Raw genomic sequence first — 23434 nt, forward strand, 5'->3', positions numbered from 1 at the left:
CATGTGATGTCATGTTTTACGACCACATCACTTAGCGATGGAAATCCTGGTCCCAATTGCCACTGTAACCGGAGAACTATCTTTATATACCTCTACACTACTACCTAGTGGCAGCAGTTCTTCAGGGTTTCATATAGGTTTGTTTCTGAGCCCATCTGGAGATGACAGAGACTATACTTGTGATGTGCTGTATGCAAAGCATGTGCTCTATCATCGAGTCATGTTCTTTCCCCAATTTGCCCTGAACGGTTATTGACTGTCTGCTTTAATAACATCACATTCAGTACATACAGTCTATAATCCATACTTGGCTACAATAATTTATATAGGAATGGGAGAAAGAAAAATGACTGCCAAAGCAAGTGCAGAGAGAGGAAAACTGCCAAGAATAAAACTAGGGTAAAGTTGAAAGTGAAACTAAAGAATATTCAGCTCAGCCATAATAGAACTCACTAAAAATCAATAGCAATTGCTAAAACATGCAACCATAAGGATGTCAAAGAATGCATAATGTGTATCTCTAAAAATCACATCAAGCAGTTGAAAAAGAATACATTTTTTTACCAACATATCTTGATGGAAAAATGTCATAAACCATCATGTACAGAAATGTCATCATATTACTACATAAAGTAGGAAAACTGATTCTTTAATATGTAGTTTTGTGCATTTGTTCTCTCTTTAAAATTACACGTGGATGGATTCATTTTTATACAGGATAATAAAGGATAAAGGTAAAGCTATACTGTCACTATTAAATCATAACACATAGCAGTTATTTAGATGTAGCATTTTTACAGCATTTATAATTCTAGTTTGTTTGGATGAATGAAATCATGACTTACCCCTCAAGTCCTGCCATTCCACCTCATCAGGAGAGTGTTCCTGGGAGTGATGAGCAAAGAATTCTTGTACTGTATGCCAGAAATATATAATTCCAACAGGGTCACTCAAGGCATGAAGGACATCCCAGCTGCCCAACTAAAGTATACAGGCAGCAGTGATACAGGAAGATACAGGAGACAGATGATCACTTTAGTGACATTAGCAAAGGCATGATCTCACATTATGTGAGAGAAGGCAATGGTAAACCATTCCTATATTTTACCAAGAAAACCAAATGGGCAGACAAGGTAAAGTGATAATTATGCTAGATGTTGGGCTCCTCGATGATGCCCAAGATGCTACTAAGGAAGAACTGAAGATCTTTCAGGGTGCTAATGGTGTTAATGATGCAGCTAAATTAAAGCTTTTGGGACATCTAGTTGCTGATGTTGCCATGCAGGAAAAGAAAATCCAAAGTTGCAAGGATAAAATTACATTGGTTAATATGGAATGTAAGAAACATGAATATGGGATTCTACAGCAAGAGTGTCAGTGGACCTTAAACTATGACTTATACAACAACAACAAATAATATTTCGAATATATTGGACTCCATTACATTTGTATAGAAAAGGATTGTCTAAGACAGCATTTTGTGGAGATTAATAAGGACAATGCTTCTTTAAAACACACATTTTTATAATGTCCTATACTAAGTTTTGGGAGAAAGTACCAGATAAAGCAATTGTGTGACAAAAGCTAAAATTTTCAGAAGATAATATTCTCTTGAATTATGGAACCTGGAACTGTACATGGAACCTGACAACTGGACAATGTAAATGGATTCTCCATGCCCTTACTATGGCCAAAACACTGATACTGCAGCATTGGAAAAATAAATGTATGGCCCCGTTCACTCAATGGATCAAAGACCTGATTGCACTTGCCGCTTATGAGCAGATTGTCTGTAGATGTAGACCTTGTATGGACAAGTATAATGAAATATGGGACTCATCTATACAAAATACAGTAGGTTAAAAAAAATGATCATATAAATGTATTGGAAATATATATGCATTTGAATAATGTTTATGTTAGATAACTATATATAGAACTGTAACTGTTTACTGGTATAATGACAGTGACGTATCATCTTTTTTTTGTCATACTTCTTTCATTTTTTTTGTAAAGCAATTTTAAAGTTTTTTTTCTTTGACAACGTATCTCTATCATTATTATCATTGTGTTTTCTTTTTTGCTTTTTATTTTTGTTATTAATGAAAAAGCAATAAAAAATTTTTTAAAAAGAAACATGAATAAGGGAAAGCTCAGCACTGTGAAAGATTAATTCACCATCATACTGTTTACTATTCAGAACAGAAAATACAAAGAAGGACCAACACTGTTTTCAAAGTCAGGAAGAATATAGTAAAGACAGTACCTGGGTACCATGCATTCATTGTTTGAAATAATATCAATTAGATATTGTAGACATCCCTTTAATATAATGGTTATCAAGTTTATGCTCCAACCGCTGATGTAGAAGAGGAGAGTGACATGTTTTTTAGTCAAGTTAAATCTCAAATAGACAGAAAATGCAGCAGGATGTGCTGCTTGTGGTTGGAGAATGGAATGCCAAAGTTAGAAATAGCAAGGAGGAAAATGTAGTTGGACTCTATGGCCTAGGAAACAGGATAAAGGTGGAAAACAATGCATCAGTTTCTGCCAATCCAATGATTTCTTCACAGCTAACACAGTCTTCATCCAATCAAAACAATACCCATATACATGAACATCACCAAAAATCAATTGACTATATTAAAGGGGGAAGAGCTCACGAACTGCTCAGTGCAAGTTTTAAGTCAAGCTAAACGAGCAAAACAAAACCAACTGGTTTCCACAATATGATATTGAGCATATACCCAACATTTTCAAGGAGAATCTCAGAAATTGCTTTCAGAAAGTCCTGAAACTCATTGATAGGAAAGTAGAGAAACTTCAATAGGGAAATTGAAGAAGTTGTAAGGATGAATGTGAAAAAAGACTAAGAAACAGAAGAAACCAAACTAGATGTCAGAACAGATGATGGAAATTGCCTAGAAAAGCAGAAAAGACAAAGCTGAGGAAGACAAAGATTTCAGGAAGGAATTTAACAACGAATTTCAGAGAGCTGTTGGAAAAGACCAGAAGCAATATTACAGCATCTATAAAGACATTAAAGATAGAGCTGGAAAAGCAAGTAAAGTTTTCTAGAAGATCTCTAAACTCAGGAGGAGATTTCAACCTCCAATTAGTATGCTAAAGCACAATAAGGATAGCTAATAATTGTTTCAAAGAAGATCAAACAAAGATGAAAGGAGTATACTGAAATTCTGCAGAGCAGGGGTGTCAACACTCAAGATATACCTTACAAGATATTCCTTTTTTACAAGAACCTCTATATTAGAATATGAAATTAGATCAGCACCCTAGTCATTACCAAGTCAGAAAGCTACATTTATATAGCAAGCAACAGAAGAAGAATCTGTAATATTCTAATTAAACTATGCCAACAAATCTGGAGAATGACACCGTGGCTAAAAAAAATTGGAAGAGGCATATCTACATACCAATACCAAAGAAAGAAGACTTAACAGAGTGTGCAAACTATTACACAATATCCTTAATTTCATATGCTAGCAAAATAACGCTCTGATCATCCAATGCACTTTAAAGCCCTGAGTGGAAAGAGAAATGCCAGATGTTCAAGCTGCTTTTAAAAAAGGCTAAGGACAAGAGACATTATTGCTGATGCCTGCTGGATAATTAAGAAATCCAAAGAATACCAAAAAGAAGTCAAAGTGCTTTATTGACTATAGAAAGGCCCTCAATTGTGTCAAACTGTGGAATGTCCTTAGGAAAATGGGAATCCCAGAACATCTCACTGTCCCCATTCAAAATGTATAAACAGAACAGGAAAACACAGTCCTGACCTAACATGGTAAAACAGGTTGGCAAAGAAGTGAGGCAATACTTATTTGTTCAACCTATATGATGAATATATTCATTTAGAAAGGTTAGATTGGAAAAAGATGAGCTTGGTTTTAAAACTGGAGAAAGAAACATCAATAACCTTTACTATGCTGATGACACTACTCTGACAGCTGCAAATGCAAATGATCTGGAAGCTCTAGTAATGCAAGATGAAAAAATGGGATTATGGTTAAATATAAACCAAACAAGTACAGTAATCAGGTTTAGAACTGACAGTGAAGATATTGAAGTGGGTGGGTAGCTTCTGACTTTTAGGAAGTAAAGGAACTAGCAGTCATTAATGAGCTGTGGACTAGCGCTTAATAGGTAGCAATGAAGGCCTTAGGAAAAATGTTCAGATGCTGTAATGTATCTGTACCTACAAAAATCAGAATAATGCAGGCAATGATTTTCCTGTGACACTCTATGGATGTGAGAGTTGGACTTTGAAGAAGCTGGATAGAAAAAAATATTGACACTTTTTTATTTTGGTGTTGGAAAAGACTTTTGAGAACGCCATGGATAGCCAAGAAAACAAACAAATGGATTATAAAACAAATCAATTCAGAATTTTCAGTTGAGGCACAAATTATCATATTTTGGATACATTATGCAAAGAACCAGCTACTTTGAGGGGTCCATAATGTTGGGAAAGGTAGAAGGAAAGAGAAGAAGATGATAACCAGCAGCAAGGTGCACCATTGGGAGACATGAAAGACAAGAATGGGGAGAGATCATCCTGGAGAAGGTCTATCTATGTGGTCATTAAGAGTTGACACCAATGTAATGGCACATAATCGATCGATCAATCAATCAATCAAATCGCAACTTGAGTGTGGATGACAAGAGATAATATGCCCTTTTTTGTTTACCCCAACTGTAAACTAAGAAACAAGTCAACTAACATCACCAGTGCACCATTTGTTCATTAAAATTCTAGTTTATTAAGACATACATTTTGGTTTTAAATGACATGCATATATATCCATTATGTCATGAACACTTCTGGTTCTCAACATTATATGTTCTCCAAACATAGTGCTCTCTTTCAGCAGACAACAACCATGTGCTATAAATCTTAATACCAAATTAAGCCAAAATGTTGCTTGTTTGATAATTATTTGTTGTATGCATCCAGCTACTGTAACTTGTAAATGATGGTTTCTCATTTGACTGAATTCCAACAATTGTTGTTATTCAGTAAATTATGTTTTAGTAAACCATTGTTAGATGAGTAAAATATCCGTATTAATTTATCAACTTGGATTCATGATGGAATCTTCAGTTAATTTATATTTCACCAAATTATTCAGTTAAATGAGAAAAAAATTCTAAAACATTTAAAAGATGCAGAGAGAGAAAGAGAGAGCTATTGACAAAATCAGACAGAATTTTGCTTTACTCAGGAAATTGTATCTGGTTGCCCCTTTATCCACTTTTTTTAAAAAAATAGAAAATGGCATTAGGTAATGCAATACATCTGGAAATCAAAAGCAATGCCCATGAGAAGTGAGAAGTCTACAGGGCTGTTATTGGCCAATGGCACATTTAGAAATAATAATCACAAACATTCTTCCAAAAATAGGAAGTTACAACATTTGTGATTTCTAAAGTATATACCATCAGCAAAGGGTGTACAAAGACCACCATCTGTCTAAGGTTGAAAGCCTGAGCACTCTTACTCAGGAATAAATCTGGTTGTATTCAGTGGGGCTGTACAAACCTAGCCACAGTCATGTATAAACATGCTTAGTTTAATCTCAAAACATGAAAAAATGGCAAGAGATTCCAGTTTAAGCTTGTGTGCATGCCCTGTAATCCAGCAGTGGACAAGACGTAGATCAGGATCTAAAGATAAATGTGGGGACGATCAGTAACACGTACTGTATTTGTTTTGATGTAGTTAAAACATTTCTATCCCACCTGTGCTTCCAACAGTTTAATGGTAGCAAAGGTGACAAGGCATTCTTCCACTCCAATTTAGACTTTTCATATGATGAAAACTGAGGAGGGGGAGCTAGGCATAATTCTCATAAAGCTATGTATGAAATGATGTGGACCCTGTGGAAGCAAGGACAGTTTGCAAAGCCAGAAAGTTATGGAGAGAAATAGCAAATGGTATTGGCATAAATTAGATTTAACTGTATTTGCTTTGTTTTGCTTATCTCATGCCACTCTTTTTTGTTGTTGTTGTCGTTTTGGCTATTTTTTTCTGTACTTTGTAGAAGATTGCTTACCCCAAAATAAAACAGCATGATGGATATTAATATATATATATATATATATATATATATATATATATATATGCCCACTTCTTTATTTATTGTAAAATTATATTGTAAAAAGTTGGGTGGAGTGAGGAGCCTGATAGGTATCAAGGGAGGTAACTGGGGCACAGTAGTGCCTCGGGGTCCAGGTTACTACCTGTATGCCAAGGCTTAGAAAAAAACTGGGGCTTGGATTAAAAACTGTATAAGACAGGAAGTAAAAAAGGCAGTACTTGCACCACCTCCTATTAATCAAACAAATTACTTTAGCATGGTGTACAAAATTCATTCTGATTTAATTGTTTAAAGTTTAATTTAACTTCTGATTAATTTATATTATTAAGTTTGTCAAAATAACTGGAAGAATCTTATACCTTTGGGGAATAAACCCCCCTAACAACAATTAGCCTGTTTATTTATTAAAATATAAAGATAGATGGCCCAAATTGCTCTAAATCATATTTGCCAGAAAGTTTACTACTGAGATAAAGGATAGTGAACTATTTACTAGTTTAGACAGATAGATCTTATCTCATTTCAAACACCGTTTCATCAAATACATAGTGAAAATCTTTAAAGTTAACTATTTTATTCATAAAGTGTATGCTCTTAGTAGGGAGGTTCCAGTTTTTTTCTTAGCTTTAGCATAGAGCTAGCAATCTGGAATTGGAGGTACTTACATTAATTGGAAAGTATTCTTTACACTGTTTCTAAACAGTCTATTCGGACCTCCTTTCTCCAGCTTCAAGAGCTTTTCAATCAAGTGAAGCGAGGTAGAACATTAAGTGTTGAGATAACCCAGCAATTTCAGAACAGGAAGATAATAAAGCTTCCACCACCACATCTTGCTAAAAAGAAAACAAAAACCACAAAACATTTGAAAAAAGAATTACAGCATTCCATTCACAGTTTTGTCTCTAAGTACATGCAGCCTTAGAGTTCTACATATTTAAAGCAAAGGAATTTAAGAAAGAAATTGGCATAAACAAAGGTTTTATTTTTTAAAAAAAGAAAACCCCACATTTACAATTGTGTAATTCATTCACATTGAATAGTATGGCATGTTTAATTTATATCCAAGGTGTTCAGTGCTACATTTGAACCAATGTAAGCTTGCACAGTAATTTCATGTCTTCCTCAATCTAGTGCTCTCCAGATGTGTTAGGATTATAGTTCCCAGAATTCTCTGTCAGCATTGGAATATTGGGCATAGTGGTTGAGAATATGGGATTTGTTGTCCAAATGCATCTGAAGGGGAACAAGCTGAGGAAGAACATAGAAAGAGGCACCCCAAGAAAATTTCAGAAGGGATAAAGCTTTCTTTTTCCATTTGATCACAAGCCCTATTAAATTAACAGAATCTAGCAGCTTTAAATATCTTCCAAAAGCCAAGAGATATGTAATATATTTGAGCAAGATATATCCTGCCATGACTGGTGATTCAGTACAGTATAACTTGGCTTAATAAAATTGCCTTCCTTTCAGCTCGTGAACAGGATTTCATGTTGCTTAATATGAAGATTATATTGTAGTATAAAAGTCATATAGCTACGAGCTAACTCTGCCTTATTGAGGCAATTCAGAGAATGCTTGTCATTAACTGCAATTGTGAAGCCAAATATATTCAAAACTTCTACGCCTCAAGCAAATCCATAACCATCTCTAATTTTCATGTGTTCTTCTCAATGAGCTATTACAGAAAACTATTAAGCAAACTCATGATTCAGAGTTCAACTGAAGACATTTCTTAAAAGGATTAATTAAATCTAAACTGATAACCAAGTTGAACAAACTTAGGCATAGCCGATTTGTAAGAAAGGTGATTGGCAGCAGCACTGTCTCTGTGTTAGAGAAAGCACAAAGAGGTCAAATGAACAAGTAGTAAATCATCTGTATCTGGCAGCCCAGAAGATCACTATAGTGCAAATCCAGAGTATGTCTAGACAAGCCTCCCCAACTTGGGGTCTTCCAACTGGGTTGAATTACAACCATTGAATATACTGGCTGGGAGTTATAGTCCAACCATCTACATTAGTTGGAGAAGACTAATCTCAAACATCATTTTTGCTATGTTTCAATTTTGCCTCTGACTAACAAAAACATTTTTTTCTGGATTCTACATAATTAGTCCTCTCCAATATTTCAGGTATGGCTTTTTCCACCCTTGGTTCAAACATTACATTTAGTTTCACCAGTCTATTGAATAAACCATCATGAATAGCACACTGCACCATAAACCTGTGTGGTGGTTGGGTTCAGACATTGTGCTAATCCAATCCAAACCAAACCTCATGATTATGCATGACATGTGTATCTACTTAATTCAGGATTTGTTTAAACAATCATGATCCAACGTGAGGTTCCAGTCTGCATAGCAGAAATGTTGTATGCCAAAGTTGGTGAACTGAATCCAATGTGATCAGTAGGTCACATTATGTCATGGGCATGGCTTCAGAGAAGGGATCATGTATCTGAGGACTGCATCAGACAGAGAAGTTGCATGCATCCAATCCTCATAGCAAACATGAAAAAAGTGACATCCACCCTGCAACTTAGAAAATAAAGCTGAAAGATCCCCATGTGTCTACAGATTAGTCTGCTAATTTAAATCCTGCCACATTCTTCATGGAAACTAATGTTTCTTGTTGAATCAAAGCTTGTAAAATGTTTAGAAATTGTTAATGTTAATTCCAATTTGCCCCTCCACCCCTGAGCGATGTAAGAAAATATGCTTACTGGTTGCTATTAATTCTGGCTGTGTTACTCTTCTTTATAGATAGGATTAGCCTTTATCCCCAAAGACTGAGGGATGGGACATTAGTAGTATCCAATCTACAAGAAAGGCAGTAGAGATGATACATCAAATGATAGGCTTGTTAATTTATTCAGTATTATCAGAAAAATGTATGCTATGCACCTTGGCCTTATGATAGAGAATTAGATTATCCAGGAGCAAAGAATTGATAAAGAGCAACTTTTAGACATACAACAATAATTTTATATTAGTTTTTGAATAGTTTTTGTAAATCTCCAAATGTTTTTCAAAGGAGTGGTATGGTCCTCTCTCTTTATACACTGACTCAAGCACTTGGCATTTACAAAGACATATACTAACTCCTTCCCAACTATATAATTGCAGGCAGATATGCTAAATCCTTACAGTGCACTTCTTGCGTGATGTGGCATGGAGGAGGTTTTATCTGGATTTATGGCACAAGCTAATTTTCTCCTCTTTCACCAGGAACTCCGACTGGACTGAAGATTTTGATGTAGCTTTTAGCTAATAAGCATTATTATGTTATACAGTATACAGTGTTGCCAAAGTTGTTACTTTAGCTTTCACCACCCAGCAAATTATGGTCTCTATAGCATAAAAGTGATGATCATCATTAGTATTCTTATTTACTGATTATATATCTTAATTTTAGGTATATAGGTTTATAGCAAGGTACCTATTTTGGGACAGCTTCTGTAGTAAATTACTGGCAATATTTTGTCTTTTTCAAAGATTTCTTTAAAAATCCTTCCAAATGGAATCCTTCAGAAATGAGCTAATAACATTCACATACGCACAGGTGTAATGGAAACTTTTTTTTTTTCCTTTAGTGCCTTCTAGTCAGTTTTTGACTCCTGATGACTGCCTGGACCAGTCCCTGAAGTTTTCTTGACAAGGCTTTTCAGAAGTGGTTTGCCGTTGTCTCCTTCCCAGGGCTGAGAGTGACTGGCCCAAGGTCACTTAGCTGGCTTTGGACCTCAGGCAGGACTAGAACTCACAGTCTCCCGCTTTCTAGCCTGACACCTTAATCACTGCATACTGGCTTGCAATGGAAACTAGTACACTTATCTACATATGGATTATTGATCTGTATATTATCAATCATTTTATCATAACCAAATCCATGGTGAAATTACTAGTGCATCCTATATGTTGGCCCCCAATTTTAATGTTCTTTACTCCTTGGTAGTATATAAGGCCGCATATTATATTTTCAAAGTTTTTAAAGAAAGTATTTTGATCAGTATTTTGATCAGAGTGAGAGCAGACATATATGTGTTGGGCCTTCAACATATGTAACAGCAGTGAAAATAGAATGGGTATTCTGTCAGTACTCTTATTTCCATTCTTGTGATGTTTCAAACAGCAGGATGTGTGTAAGTACCAGCTGGCTGCAATTTCTGAAAGCCGGACTGCAGGCTGTGATCATTTGTATAAGCAAACCCAATACCTAAATACTGTAGCTCAAATATTAAACTATATTCTGAGAGGTAAGATATGAATAAATGGGATATTCCCCCCTCAAAATCATTTCATCAAAGCAAGCTAGCCACTTTTTGTACAATTTACGCGTTTTGTGCATATTAAAAGAAATTTCACACCAACTGGATTATACTGGGAACATTTCTCTATCGCTGTGGCTTTAGCTTCTAATACTGTACTGAATAGTGTAAGACATTGTTCTCCAATCTGGTTTTTTAGCTGGGAATTTTAAGAATCAAAGTTCAACAAAACTGGAGAGTACTAGTTGGGGAGAACTTAGGGCAATATGTGCCAAAATCCCTCTTCACTAATTCTTCAGAACACTTCATTGTCTTTATTTTGCTGTATTAGCTGCATTAATCCTAGAAATGCCTATTCGGCAAGGTTCCATCCATATTCAGAAACCCTTGCTTTACTACAGCTGAAGTAGAACAACAGGAGACCTGTATTCCATCATCTGTTTTTCTGGGCCTTGAGCCCCTTAAAGTTCCACTCTTCGTTATGTGTGTCACTATGCCCTTGATCTGTACAGATGATTAATATGGGAACAACTGCTTACAGTTGCCTGTTTGTTTTGGATGGTGACCTGTGGCACAAAAAACAAGACAGATGAACTGCAAGCCAGAAGTTCAAGCAACAGTGCTTTGGTGAATTCAGAGAAAAGGCTTTGAACTGGTATTAATCACTGAAGAAGCAAAGATATTCTTATGGCCCCTATTAATGCCCATAATAGGAGAAAGAGAAAAGAAATTTAAAACAGTGTCACTCTTCTCATTATTATTATTATTTGTTTAAAAAATTAGGGTTTTTCCATGAAAATATTTTAGTTATGTTAATCTCTAATGGGCTTAATATTGTTATTTTTACATGATTCAATAAATAAATATTCTACAACTGTGTCAATTTTATTTTTTAATATGGTAAATATTGATAAATATAACTCATAGAAACAAAAGCTCTTTTGGGGTCCTCCATAATTTTTAAAAGTGGGAAGGGGCCCTGAGGGCAAAAGGTTTAAGAAACACTGATCTAGACAATTATCTGGTGTTTAAAATGTGTTAAAGTAACTGCTCACCACAAAGCAGGGGGAGGGGGATTAGAAATTCATACTAAGGCAATATTTTTGCTAAGATTGGGTAGTTATCTCAAAGATGCATTTCCTAACTACACCCAGAAAGCTCAACAGCCCGCAGTCTGGCATTCAAACTAATTCATACATCATGTGATTTACCTTTGGTTTATTACAATGTGTAAAGTAAACTTGTACTGTTACTTGTAAAGCCATTTATGTTATATATAAACCAGCTCTTTATGACTGGACTCATACATAACAATAAGTCATCACATGGTTTGTTTGGTTTTGACTTAAGATATCTTGAAGTCACAAACTCCTTTTTTCATGGCCTAACTACAACTGCTTAAAAATAATGGGATGATTTCTATGGCTTCTCTCCATTGTAATGTGTTTTGATACTTTCAGAAACATACCAATTTTTTTTTAAAAAAGGAAAACCACCAAAGCCCTGGAAAACAAATATCCTGCCCCCAGCCCTATTACATGGTCTCATTCATGTCTTTATATTAATCTCTTACCCACAAAAAAGTTAAATGGGACTCCTAATGTCAGAACATTGTCCATCTAACCTAGCACAAAGCGTCAACCACTCATAGTTTAACATGTTGTATGAGTCATGTTATGCAGAGTAATCTGTTTTGTGGAGATTAGAATTAGGATTTAGGTATCAGTTTATATATTACTGTGACAGTAATTCCAAATACATTCACCTGTAAATATTTTTAAATAATCACTACTTTCAAAGAAATGTAATTAGGATTCTGCTATCTGTGCTTTCGAAAGATGAAACTGAAAAGAAGGACTGGGGAAAATTCACAAAATTAAGCACTTGTAGCTTCAAACATGCATATGTAATGAAGACTGATTTCCAGAAGCACAAAAGAGTTCATCACTTCAGAACAAATCATAGAATCTTTAAAAAAAGAAAGAAAAAATATTTTTCTGATATCTTTTAAGCATGCAACGGAAGAAGTTCGGTTATTAAAAAAAAAAGTGAATGTTCATGTCCTTAATTCCTTCTAAACTGGCTTTTCAAAAGTTTGGAGTAATTTCTAAACCAATGTTCTTCCAAAAGGAAAAAAAAAATCTATATCAAATGGGTTAGATTTTACTTCAGGGTAGAATATATAAGTCTTATTTCTCCAAATAATTGATTAAAATCATTTTACATTACTTTAACATGTAGTGCTGTAATTTACATATTGTCCAATTACATATTACCAATCTATATACAAGGACCAATTGCAATCTGGACAAATCTTAATTGACACAATCCCCACCACCAGTTCAGCTTGCAACACATAAGCATTAAAAAATAGTTTTTATGGTTGTAGCTAATAAATAACTGAACTCATTAATTGAGCTACATTAATAATTCCCTGGAAGAGGATAAGACTACGTAGTTCTTCCAAATACACTACTGAATTTCAGAATGGTGAGTTCCAAATCTTTTCCAGTGAGAAAAACAAGCTGTTCCATAAGATGAAGAAGAGGCTTAACAAATAAGGTAAATAAATAACAAATAAAAGCTACAGCAAGAAAACGAAAGAGCCACTCCCCAAGGAACAACCCAAAATGAAAAAATTCAGTTTCATCCATATCCACTTTATATTATAATGTTGCCCTAAACATTATGGCTATTTTAACATGCCATGCCTACCTATGATTAACTTAATCCAGATATATTCAACTAAACAAATTTGCTGGATTTGTGCAATACACTGAACAATAAATTAAGTACAGGACGTGTGCTTTCTCCATATTCTAGGCAAAAATGGGGCTGCCTAGCTTGTGACTTAGTGAGTTATGAACCAGGCAGCATATAGGTTATGGTTTATAGTTCAGAGTTTTTAAAGCAGATAAAACTGGATTAATTTGAATGTAGTGTTGCTCTACCTTGGCATATTTGCTCATATTGTTTTTATTGTTTACACTTCACATTCGTAATGGACAATGTTCTGATGTGTGGGGTTTTAAATACTCACAGCTATCTTGAGTACTTTTTTCATTCTTTCAGTAGAAATGAATAATATAAACTGAATAAATAATAACCACATTTCGGCTAATTATTGTAAAAACCCAGCCTTAGGGTGGAAAACTGAAACTCTGATAGATTAAATGGCTTAACAGAGTGAAGGAAATCATAAACAGTTATAAGGAATAAGTGCCCATTTAGCAGGTTTTACTTATGCAGAAAGTACAAAGCCACTGGATGACCTTGGGCCAGTCATTCTCTCTCAGCCCTAAGAAGAAGGTACTGGCAAAACCACTTTTGAAAAATGTCGTCGAGAAAACTGCATGGACATGTCTACGTAGCCACAAGCAATCAGAACTGACTCGCAGGAAAATAGCATTGCTGTAAACTATCAGGCACGATTTTACTATATGCTGAAATCATATAGGAACATAAATTAAATAAATACAGTCCCGTCCATGAACCCAACCCATTTGAAATTGCAAAATGAACAAGCCCCCCCCCCCATTTAAATTGATTTACCGATCTCTATCTCCTTACCTCAGAGGAAGTATTCAGTTTAATGCCAACATGGTAGGTTTTACTGACTTACATGCACACGTGTTGCTTCTTTTTACCAAACTGATAAATGGTGCCAGGGGGAAGTCGGTTCTACCCTTTATTTACTGTTCGTAAGTCTATAGACAAAAAATACGTTCCTTTTTCCGGTTGATGTGGCGGTCTTAATGTTAGGTGTCCAAAGACAAGCCTTATCAAGTAAAACATACTTTACACAAGTTTCTCTTTGGCGGGTTATTCACCACTTTAAGAACACAATGTTTCGACGAACTTTATACTATGTTGATTCTTCTGGAAGAAGGAAATGAGCGAAGACAGAGCCAAAAGAGCAGCATTGGATCGGGCAGAAGTTTAGATCGCAGCTATAACGTCACAGAGTTGACCCCACAAGGGCCTTCCTTAGTTTCAGTGAGCCTGGCGCATGCGCCGCGAAGAAAGTAGCAGGAACTGCTAGTGAGCCATGCCGACAGTCGGCGTGAAACGGGATCTGCTTTTTCAAGCCCTAGGAAGGAGTTACAGTAAGGAAAAGATGAGGGGCTTGTAGCGAGCGTGCCTTTTGGTCAGAAGAGGTGGAGGTGGTGGGAGAGGCTGGTTGCGTGACTGATATTCTGCACTAGGTCTCAGGCAGTTCGGTTTTAGAGTAAGAAAAGGGTGTGTTGGTTGATTTGGAGCATAATAGAGCCTCGATAAAGTTCTCTGAGCTCAGGGGCGAAAAGGTGTATTATCCTGCCCTGATTTGGTGCCTGCCAAATATGCTGGGCTTCAGCCCCCACTGCTTTCAACCAAGCCCATGCCTGCTGTGGATGCTGGGCAGCAGTACTCCCACACATTCAGCCGGTACCAGGTTGGAGAAGAGAGTAAGTGACAAATCGTGGAAGGAGGAGGGGGACTTGTGTTGTCCAGCAGGAAGCCAAACATAAAGGAAACAACTTTACTTATTGATTAATATGGATTATTAGCCCATGATAGCTGTGAAAGTGGAAGGTTATTACATTGATTGCTTATCAAAAGTGCATCACTTCCTGTTACTTTCTGGCCACCTCTGAAATAGTTCTGAAGTGACATTTAAGTAAATACCATGATAAAATCAGTATCTTTTTCAAAAAGATGGATTAATTCCAATTTACTCTAAATTTTAACATGTAACCAAACTTTAAAAAAGCTATTTCTTTGCAGCTGATGAAGAATTTGATGAACTCTGTTTTGAATTTGGTTTGGAACTTGATGAAATTGTAAGTATTTCAATTGCTATATTTACTACAGACTCACTGTAGATGTGATGGGTGTGGTGTAATGCAGCTGTCATTATATAAAGCTTTTTTCTCTCATTCTTCAGGATTCTGTTTTGTAAAAAAAAAACTTAATTAACAGTGAAAACATAGAACAGTTCTAATTATGCTGGGTATTACTTCATTATTTTTCAATAATCAGTTGAGCCTTGTAAGCACTGTCTATCCATTCCCCAAGACACCACCAAGCTCTTAAAGTTTATGTAGTCTCAGTCTTTCTGTCAGACTTACCTGGGTATTAATAAGGATAAAATGTATTTTTTTTTATTTATTAACCGAATGAAATGAAAGGCATTGAATTTAATTAAAATATGGTGGTATCTCATTGAATTAGTTAAAAAGAACCTCCACAAAACCTCAATCTTTGTTTCCAGAAAGACAACAAGGCTGGAGCTAATTTAATTTCTGTGGGGAGGTTGCTCCATGAAATCAGAGCCATGATAGAGAAATATCTCCTGATATTTCCAGAGTCACCCCACAGTGAGATGGGCGGTGACAAATTTGAAATATAAATAAAATTAAATAAATAAATAAAGATTGGCCCTTTTGATCTCATGGAAATGGGGAATCAAGCAATTTTCTTATGATCTTTGCATCAGATTGGACAGTTCTAACTGCAGGAAGCAATTGTGGAGGTATCGTGGGACCAAGTCATATAGGGTTTTTGTAAGCAAAAACTGCTGAACTTTTAAAACTCCGATTGCTGGAGGCATTAATCTTGGGAAGGTAGTTTATAATTCATGCTTTTTTTTTGTTGCTTTATATTTTTACTCTGTTTTAATCTACTCAGAGTCTACAAAAACTATAAATAATGAATACATAGATAAAACCAATGCTTGAAACTGCACTTGGAAACCCATTGACAACTAGTGCAGGGCTTTTAACACAAGTGTAATGTACTCATGACAGGTAATGCTACTTAGTAAGCAGGCTGCTGCATTTTGTACCAATTAGGGTTTCTGGATGATTTTAAAGAAAGTGATGTATAAAGTACATTGTAGAAGTCCAACTAGGCAATGGTGAGAACATGAGTTACAGTTGCAAGTTCTGCTCATTTCGGGTGGGGTTATAGTCAGTACACCAGCCAGAGCTGGGCAGAAGATCTCCTGATCTTGGTCTACATCTGTCCATCCAGAAATAGTTGTGAGTCTAGGAGGCCACCAAGTCACAGACATGCTCTTTCAGGAGAGACAGCACTGGGTATGACAGAAAACTTCAGTGAAGGAAGAACAATTCCAACTTGCGTGAGTTCAGCTTCAGACTGTTTCTTCCAATATAGTTTCCAGGTGCTAGGACAAGACTACCATCACATTGCCTGGATGGCCTGGGCTGACAATGCACAGTTAGATATCATCAGAATATTGATGATACCATACCTCAGACCAAAAGATAACCTCTTACAGGAGTATGTTTTTATAAATATTAAAATGTAGGGGATAGAGAATTGAGTTTTCTGACATTCCTAAGGTAACAGACCACCAGGTCAATTTCTCCGGCAGCATCACCAACTGAAATTGACTGTTGAGAAAGAACTGGAAATATTGATGAACGATGCCCCCAAACCCCACAGGCAGTCCAGAAGGATACATACCATGTTCAGTGGTATCAAAAGTTGCAGAGAGGTCCATTAGGATCAAAGAGTACATACCCCTACAGGTTTCAACAAAGGTCATTAATTAGCATAATCAATACAATTATCTGGGGGGAGATCAAATTGCTTATTTAATGAATAACTTCCGGTATTGACCTTTAAAAAAGGATCCTTTGATTATACAACTAGTACAATTCCAAATTTAACTTTACCTTGAAAAAATAATTGTAATGCCTGTGTGTAATGAGAAGTAACGCTAATGTTGAGCTTAGGGATAGCTTCCAACTGACATTTGTTTTAGATGTTACATATTTACAGTTAGTACTATCTAGATGTTTATTTATTTGACCTTAAGCTGAATTTTATGCACATTTGCTTGGAGTAAAATTTACTGAAATCAGTAGAACTTACTTCTGAATAATCAATCAGATGATAGGAATGTGTTAGGTCAAAATAGTTTAGGTTGTCACTGATGCATTTTTTTTTAATTTTCAGAGGTTGATTATTAACTTAAGTATAAGCTTGTTCATATATGAATGCATTTTAAGCAAAATATTCTTATTTCAAATAGCTTATCAAAGATATGAAGTCCATGAGAGTTTGCAGATGGGAAGGAGAAGCTTTGTACCATCTAAATCTGTTGTTAGAAATAGTTAAGGCAGTAAAAACAGAATATAGGATTTCAATTTCCATGAACTGAAATCCCATGTTCTGTTTTTACTGCCTTAACTATTTTTAACAACAGATTTAGATGGTACAAAGCTTCTCCTTCCCATCTGCAAACTCTCATGGACCTCATATCTTCTCAAAAGGATTGGGAAGCTCTAAAAAGCAAGATTTGTGGAGCTGTATAGAAGGGCTTAAAAGTTATATTGGAAGAGTGGACTCACACTGCTTGATTTTGAAGTCTGCTCATTATTTTTGTTTGTTCGTATGCTTTATAAAACTTTTTTTTTTTTAATTTCAGACTTCCGAGAAGGACATAATAAGCAAAGAAAAAGGTGATGGAAAAGCAGAGGGTGCATCAGAAACCATTCTGTATAAAATTGATGTTCCTGCTAACCGATATGACCTCCTTTGTTTGGAAGGCCTAGTGAGAGGTCTTCAGGTTTTTAAAGAGAGGTAATATGACATTTGAAACTAATATTATTAAGTGTTTCATTAGGCTTATAAGTAAGCAGTCAGATGAAACATGTCAACTTCTTTATGTGTTTGATAGTATAAATGTTTGTGCCTTTAGCAAGAAATCCTATCTACTAACTGAAAGTTTATACTTTACAGATAGTCCTCACTTACTGATCACTCGTTCAGCGACCAGTCAAAGTTGCGATGGTGCTGAATGAGTGGTACTTACAACTGGTCTTTGATGTTCCAGATGTCGCAGTGTCAGTCATGTGGTCATGATTTGGGTAATTGGCAACTAGCTTGCACTTATGACAATTGTAGTGTTTTGCAGTCATGTGATCGCTTTTTGCCACCTTCCCTGCTGGCTTCCCACAAGCAAAGTCAATGGGGAAGCCAACAGTGAAGGTCACAAGTCACTCTGGTAAGTCTATCTGGCCTTCCTGTGCTTGTGCCCTGCCATGCCATCCATCCCCTGGCCTTCCTGTGCTCGCACTGTACCATCCATCCCCCAGCCTTCCTGCACTACTGTGTTGGCTGTAGCAGGCCTCCCAAGCACACATGCAGCCTACACCGGCCCTCCTAGGGGCTGCCCCAGCACTGCCCCACCCCTGCGTGGCACCCCTGCGCTCTTTATCTGGGACTCCTGCCACTTACTGCTTAATGACCCACACGTCTTGGGGTTACAACAGCAACTGGGACTGCTGGGATTTTCATCACTAAGCAATGCGGTCACATGACATCGCACTTTACAACCGCATTGCTTAGTGATGGCAATCCCAGTCCCAATTGCTATCATAACCCAAGGACTACCTGTATTTTTCATTTTTTAAAGGAGAAGTTCAGAGATAACTAGAAATTCAGGTTGCTTGAACTGCTTTGGTACATGTAACTTATGTTTGTTGTTTAAGCAATATCTTATTGTATATTATGTTATTAAATCATAAATATTTAATACTTTTTAGATATGTAACTTCAGATAGAGTGAGAAGTTGAAAAAACATTCTAAAAGGTTGTAATGGCAAACTATTTCCATATTGTTGCTCAGAAAGCTATTTGATATTTAACAATATTTAAAATATATAAGACACAGCCAATCCTTGTTCTAAATGTGTGGCTGGGAATCTGATAATAAGTGGCAGAAAAAATTATCTACTAGTGATATGCAAATTTTAAATTTTTTTAGCTCAAAACAGCTTTTTGAACCATGCTGGAAGTATTTATATGTTTCCATGTGCTAATGGGGTATTGGTTGGATGAGGGAGGAGCATTAAGGTGGAGTCTACTTTTTTATGGCTCTAAAACTGATCTTTAATATTAAAATCTCAATATTTTAGAATAAGGGCTCCACGATACAAAAAAATCACACCACCCAATGGTGAAATTCAAAGGCTTACCATTACTGAAGAGGTAAGTAAAACTGAATCCTCATCTTGATGCATAGATTGTAAATACATGTTTTTCAAATTTTTGTAGAGATTGGATAAGAGTCAACAAGCAATAAAATTGCTGTTGTATTGCTTTATTGCACCACTGGTCCTTTTCCTTTGAGTGCAGACATTTAAGGAATACCATTAATGCTTATTTTTAAAGGTATTTTGTCTCAAGTTTTTGCAGGTGTTTACTGTAATAGCATTTTTAAAACAGTTGATCCTTGAATCCCATGCTAAAATTCACAAAAAAATGTATGATACTAATGTTAATTCAATGCTGACTTAAAAAGGTCAAACAATTTATGCTTATTCATGTTCAGAAAAGAGTTAAGTGAGTGTTTAGCTTGTCAAGAATGGCAAGATCAGGTTTTGTGGTGATTTTCATTCTTTCAGTTGTGTTCTTGACTCCAAAGTCTTGTTTTTAAACTTTAATTAATCCATCTGCTTATTGTAAACATTGCCAGCTCTTGAAAGCTGGAACCAAAACTGCAGGATGCTGACTTCCATGTCATATCACAATGTAGTTTTAGAATTCTACTCTGTTTTAGAAGTAATTTATTATGTGCTATGTGAGAAAGTTGGTGTGGGTATATGTTGGGGAGAGTGAAGTGGTGTTATGCATTATATGGTATTAACACCTCCTTGAGCATATAGAACTTTGATTCTTTGGATCTTTCTAATAAGTAATATTTGGTTTGGGGATGAGTTATTTTAAGTGTTTTGCTTTAAGATGAAGACTTAATTTTATTAAATAATGGATCACTTTATAGAACAATCCATATATAATATTTTTGCCCAAATTGTCTGTTACTGATAATTGTATCCATTTTATGGCAGACTGCCAATATCCGTCCTTATGCTGTGGCTGCAATTCTTCGTAATATAACTTTTGTCAAAGACCGCTATGATAGTTTCATTGACCTACAGGAGAAATTGCATCAAAATATATGCAGGTTAGTTGTATTCTGAAAAGCAATTTATTTTTAGTAAAATATTAAACAATGCTTTGGAAAGTGTTTTATACCATTTTGAATTAGTTTATGTTAAACTTGAAAAGAAAATGCTTAAGAATTCTGTTTTATGTGGTATATTAGAAATCAAATGTAAGTAAAAAGGGAAGGAAATTGCTGGATAACAATAATTGTATGCAGTCATTTTTCAGATGCAAGTTATAGTGTAATACTCAAAGTTTATTTATTATTCATGAATAATGTTTATTATACAAGAATATAACAAATGTCACTTTATCCCTGTTTTTCATCAGTATCCTGTTTAATGGGAATTTAATATGTGGATGGCATGTTAATTCATCTTGTTTTCTTCTTAGGAAGAGATCATTAGTTGCAATTGGTACCCATGATCTAGATGCAATCTCTGGCCCATTTACATATACAGCTAAACCACCAGCTGAAATTAAATTCAAACCATTGAATCAGGATAAAGAATATAGTGCTCCTGAAATCATGGAAATGTACAGGGTAGGTAACTTTAAAACAAGAAGATATGTTTTGATTTATTTATGATTTGATACGATTTATATGGCCATCTATCTCAACATAGTGGCCTTGAGTAAATACAATATATAAATACATACAAACAACATTACATGAAGGTAAAAACAAGAACTTAATTTTTTTTTCAGGTTATAGATATTTAACACACATAAATAATACAATGCAACTGAGGCTCCTAATAAACTCATGGGGATGGGGAAACACTAACCAGCCTTATACACTGAGCTCAGCTAACATCCAGCTTTTATAACTGTAGGAATTTTACAAAACAGTTTGGCCCGTAGCAAAAAAACTTAGATTATCCAGTGGTCCAGTAAACTCTTGAGCATTGGTAAAATAAGTTTTAGCTTACTTTTTCTAAATTCCTTTCTGACTCCATAGTACTGTTGCTCCTGGAAGTAGAGTGCTTGCCCTAACTATGATTTGTTTATTTAGATATCATGTTATAGCATAGACGTGAGCTTGCAAACCCACTTTGTTGCCTAAGCAGAAATTAGATAATAGTTTGGGCCTGAATTCTTATGTCCAGTAAGACAAAATCTGCTTTTTAAGGTTTGTCTCCCAGGGTGGATAACATTAGAAATTTCTCTTCTGGTGTTGCTGGACAATGTATTTCCTTGTACTGAAGATTCTGCAGAAGAATTGCACTGTGTGTACTATGTACTGTGCACTACATACTGTTATGAATTTGTCAACATCCAAATTCCTTGATAGTTTGCTTATTTTATACAGATTAGCAATAATCTGAGTTTTTACAAATAGTTCTATTTTTAGTTACATATATGCTCATAGACTTTTGAACAAGGAATGTGACATGAGGAATCTACTAGAAAGAAAGTGAATTGCTGATTACCTTCCAAGTGCTTAGTGACTTTTTCCTATGAAAAGTCTTTCATATATAACATGTGCTTCTTCTAGGGATTTAAATACATTTTAAAATATATAGATATACACACACACATACTGTATATAATAAGGTTATACAGAAATTATGAGATGATACTGTGCAGTGGTATCTGTGGAAAGATATAAACATTAATTTTAGTTTTGTTGGTTTTAGATGGATAGCCATCTTAGGCACTATCTACATATTATTGAAAATGAATCGCTTTATCCAGTTATCTGTGATAGCAATGGTGTTGTTCTTTCGATGCCACCAATAATTAATGGTAAGATTTTTCTTAGCAACATTTGTATTAACTTTGCAGTATGAGAGAAATAGGAAATGGCATACTGTTATAGTCTGAAATTTGTTATGTTTATTTCAGGACGGTACTCCTCAACTTAAAATTTTTTTCTGTTTCTAAGAACCTCTTCATGCTTTTTGAATATATTCTCAAGATCTGATTGTTTCAAATCTTTAACAGAAATGGAATATAATCTTTGTTTTTAAAAAATTTAAATTGGCTGAGGCTCCCATATGTACACTTGGGTATAATCCACTCAGCAGGCTGGATGCTACTAGCAGATTGGATTCACCTTCTATCTGCATTCTTCCCATGTACATATGGAACATATTTGGGAAAGGTTCACAGGATAAAGGGAAACCCCATAGATAAGCAGAAGTCCACTTGCGTGACGATGGATGTAGCTTGTTGAAAAATGCATTTCTATATATCATTCAAAGCAGCTCCAAGATTACAAATTTTTCAAGAACCCATTTTCAGAATGACACTGAGTACTTTTCTATATAAAGTTCTATTAAATAAAGAACAGGAATAGGAAAATCTTATTTTTTTATGGGAAGTGCATTTGCACTTCATAGGAAGCCAGAATTTCAGAATTCTTGCTTACAGTAGGGAAGAGAAACTGCTACCACACACTGTTCAGATTGCAGTCGTTTGTTCCTGTTATAAAGCAACATAGCGTCAGGTTCAGCCCAAGAAACTACACGAGACGGTTCTGGAATTGCTTAGTTACTTTATTAGCTTACACCTGCTAGACAGAATCTCACCAGACTAACTCTAACTCCCAAACTCTACAATTAAACACTACAAATTCCTTAGGGTGGTTCTCATCCTCTTTGCTTTCACAGGCTCAGGCTGTGGGCTGAGGAGATGCTTCTCCCCATGACCTTGAACCTCCTCATCCAAGTCCTCCATCACACATAGATAATGAATTATGGACAGCAGTAGCTGTAGTTTATTTCTCATGACATAGGAACTAGAGATTCTGGTCTATGAAATCTTTAGAAGCATTGATGACAGAGTAACATCTACATAATTTCAGCTCCTTAAGTGAAATATGAAGTAGCATAATTTGAACATATTTTTGGGATTACTCTTAATATCCCATCTGCATGACCTTTAAATAAATAACAGATATGTTTTCAGAAAAGTATTAATAAATAATCTATCAATAGTTGCACCAATGTTGTTTTTAGCCGCAGGCAGTACTGCTTCATTGTCAAAGACTAATTTTGGCAATGCATTGCAGTTCAAATAACATCTGTTTTTTAAGCAGGCAAGATATTTATACATGCTGTAACCACAGTTAACACCACAATCTTACTATA

The 23434-nt window shown here is 35.4% G+C and overlaps 1 protein-coding gene across 1 annotated transcript in view; it reads left to right on the forward strand.

Moving 5' to 3' along the window:
• Positions 1-14374: 14374 nt before the first annotated feature.
• The window catches only part of FARSB (phenylalanyl-tRNA synthetase subunit beta), a 41607-nt gene continuing 32547 nt past the window's right edge, over positions 14375-23434 (forward strand). Inside the window, exons 1-7 of the mRNA XM_007425660.4 lie at positions 14375-14488; positions 15147-15202; positions 17818-17972; positions 19310-19382; positions 20243-20358; positions 20733-20883; positions 21980-22088. Of these exons, the coding sequence (XP_007425722.2) occupies positions 14431-14488; positions 15147-15202; positions 17818-17972; positions 19310-19382; positions 20243-20358; positions 20733-20883; positions 21980-22088 (718 nt within the window). The 5' untranslated portion in view covers positions 14375-14430. The remainder of the gene's footprint in view (positions 14489-15146; positions 15203-17817; positions 17973-19309; positions 19383-20242; positions 20359-20732; positions 20884-21979; positions 22089-23434) is intronic.

This window comes from Python bivittatus, unplaced genomic scaffold (assembly GCF_059951505.1).
Source record: "Python bivittatus isolate LINGU-HERP-01145 unplaced genomic scaffold, Pbiv_v1 ctg000980_np1212, whole genome shotgun sequence".
NCBI classification, from domain to species: Eukaryota; Metazoa; Chordata; class Lepidosauria; order Squamata; family Pythonidae; genus Python; species Python bivittatus.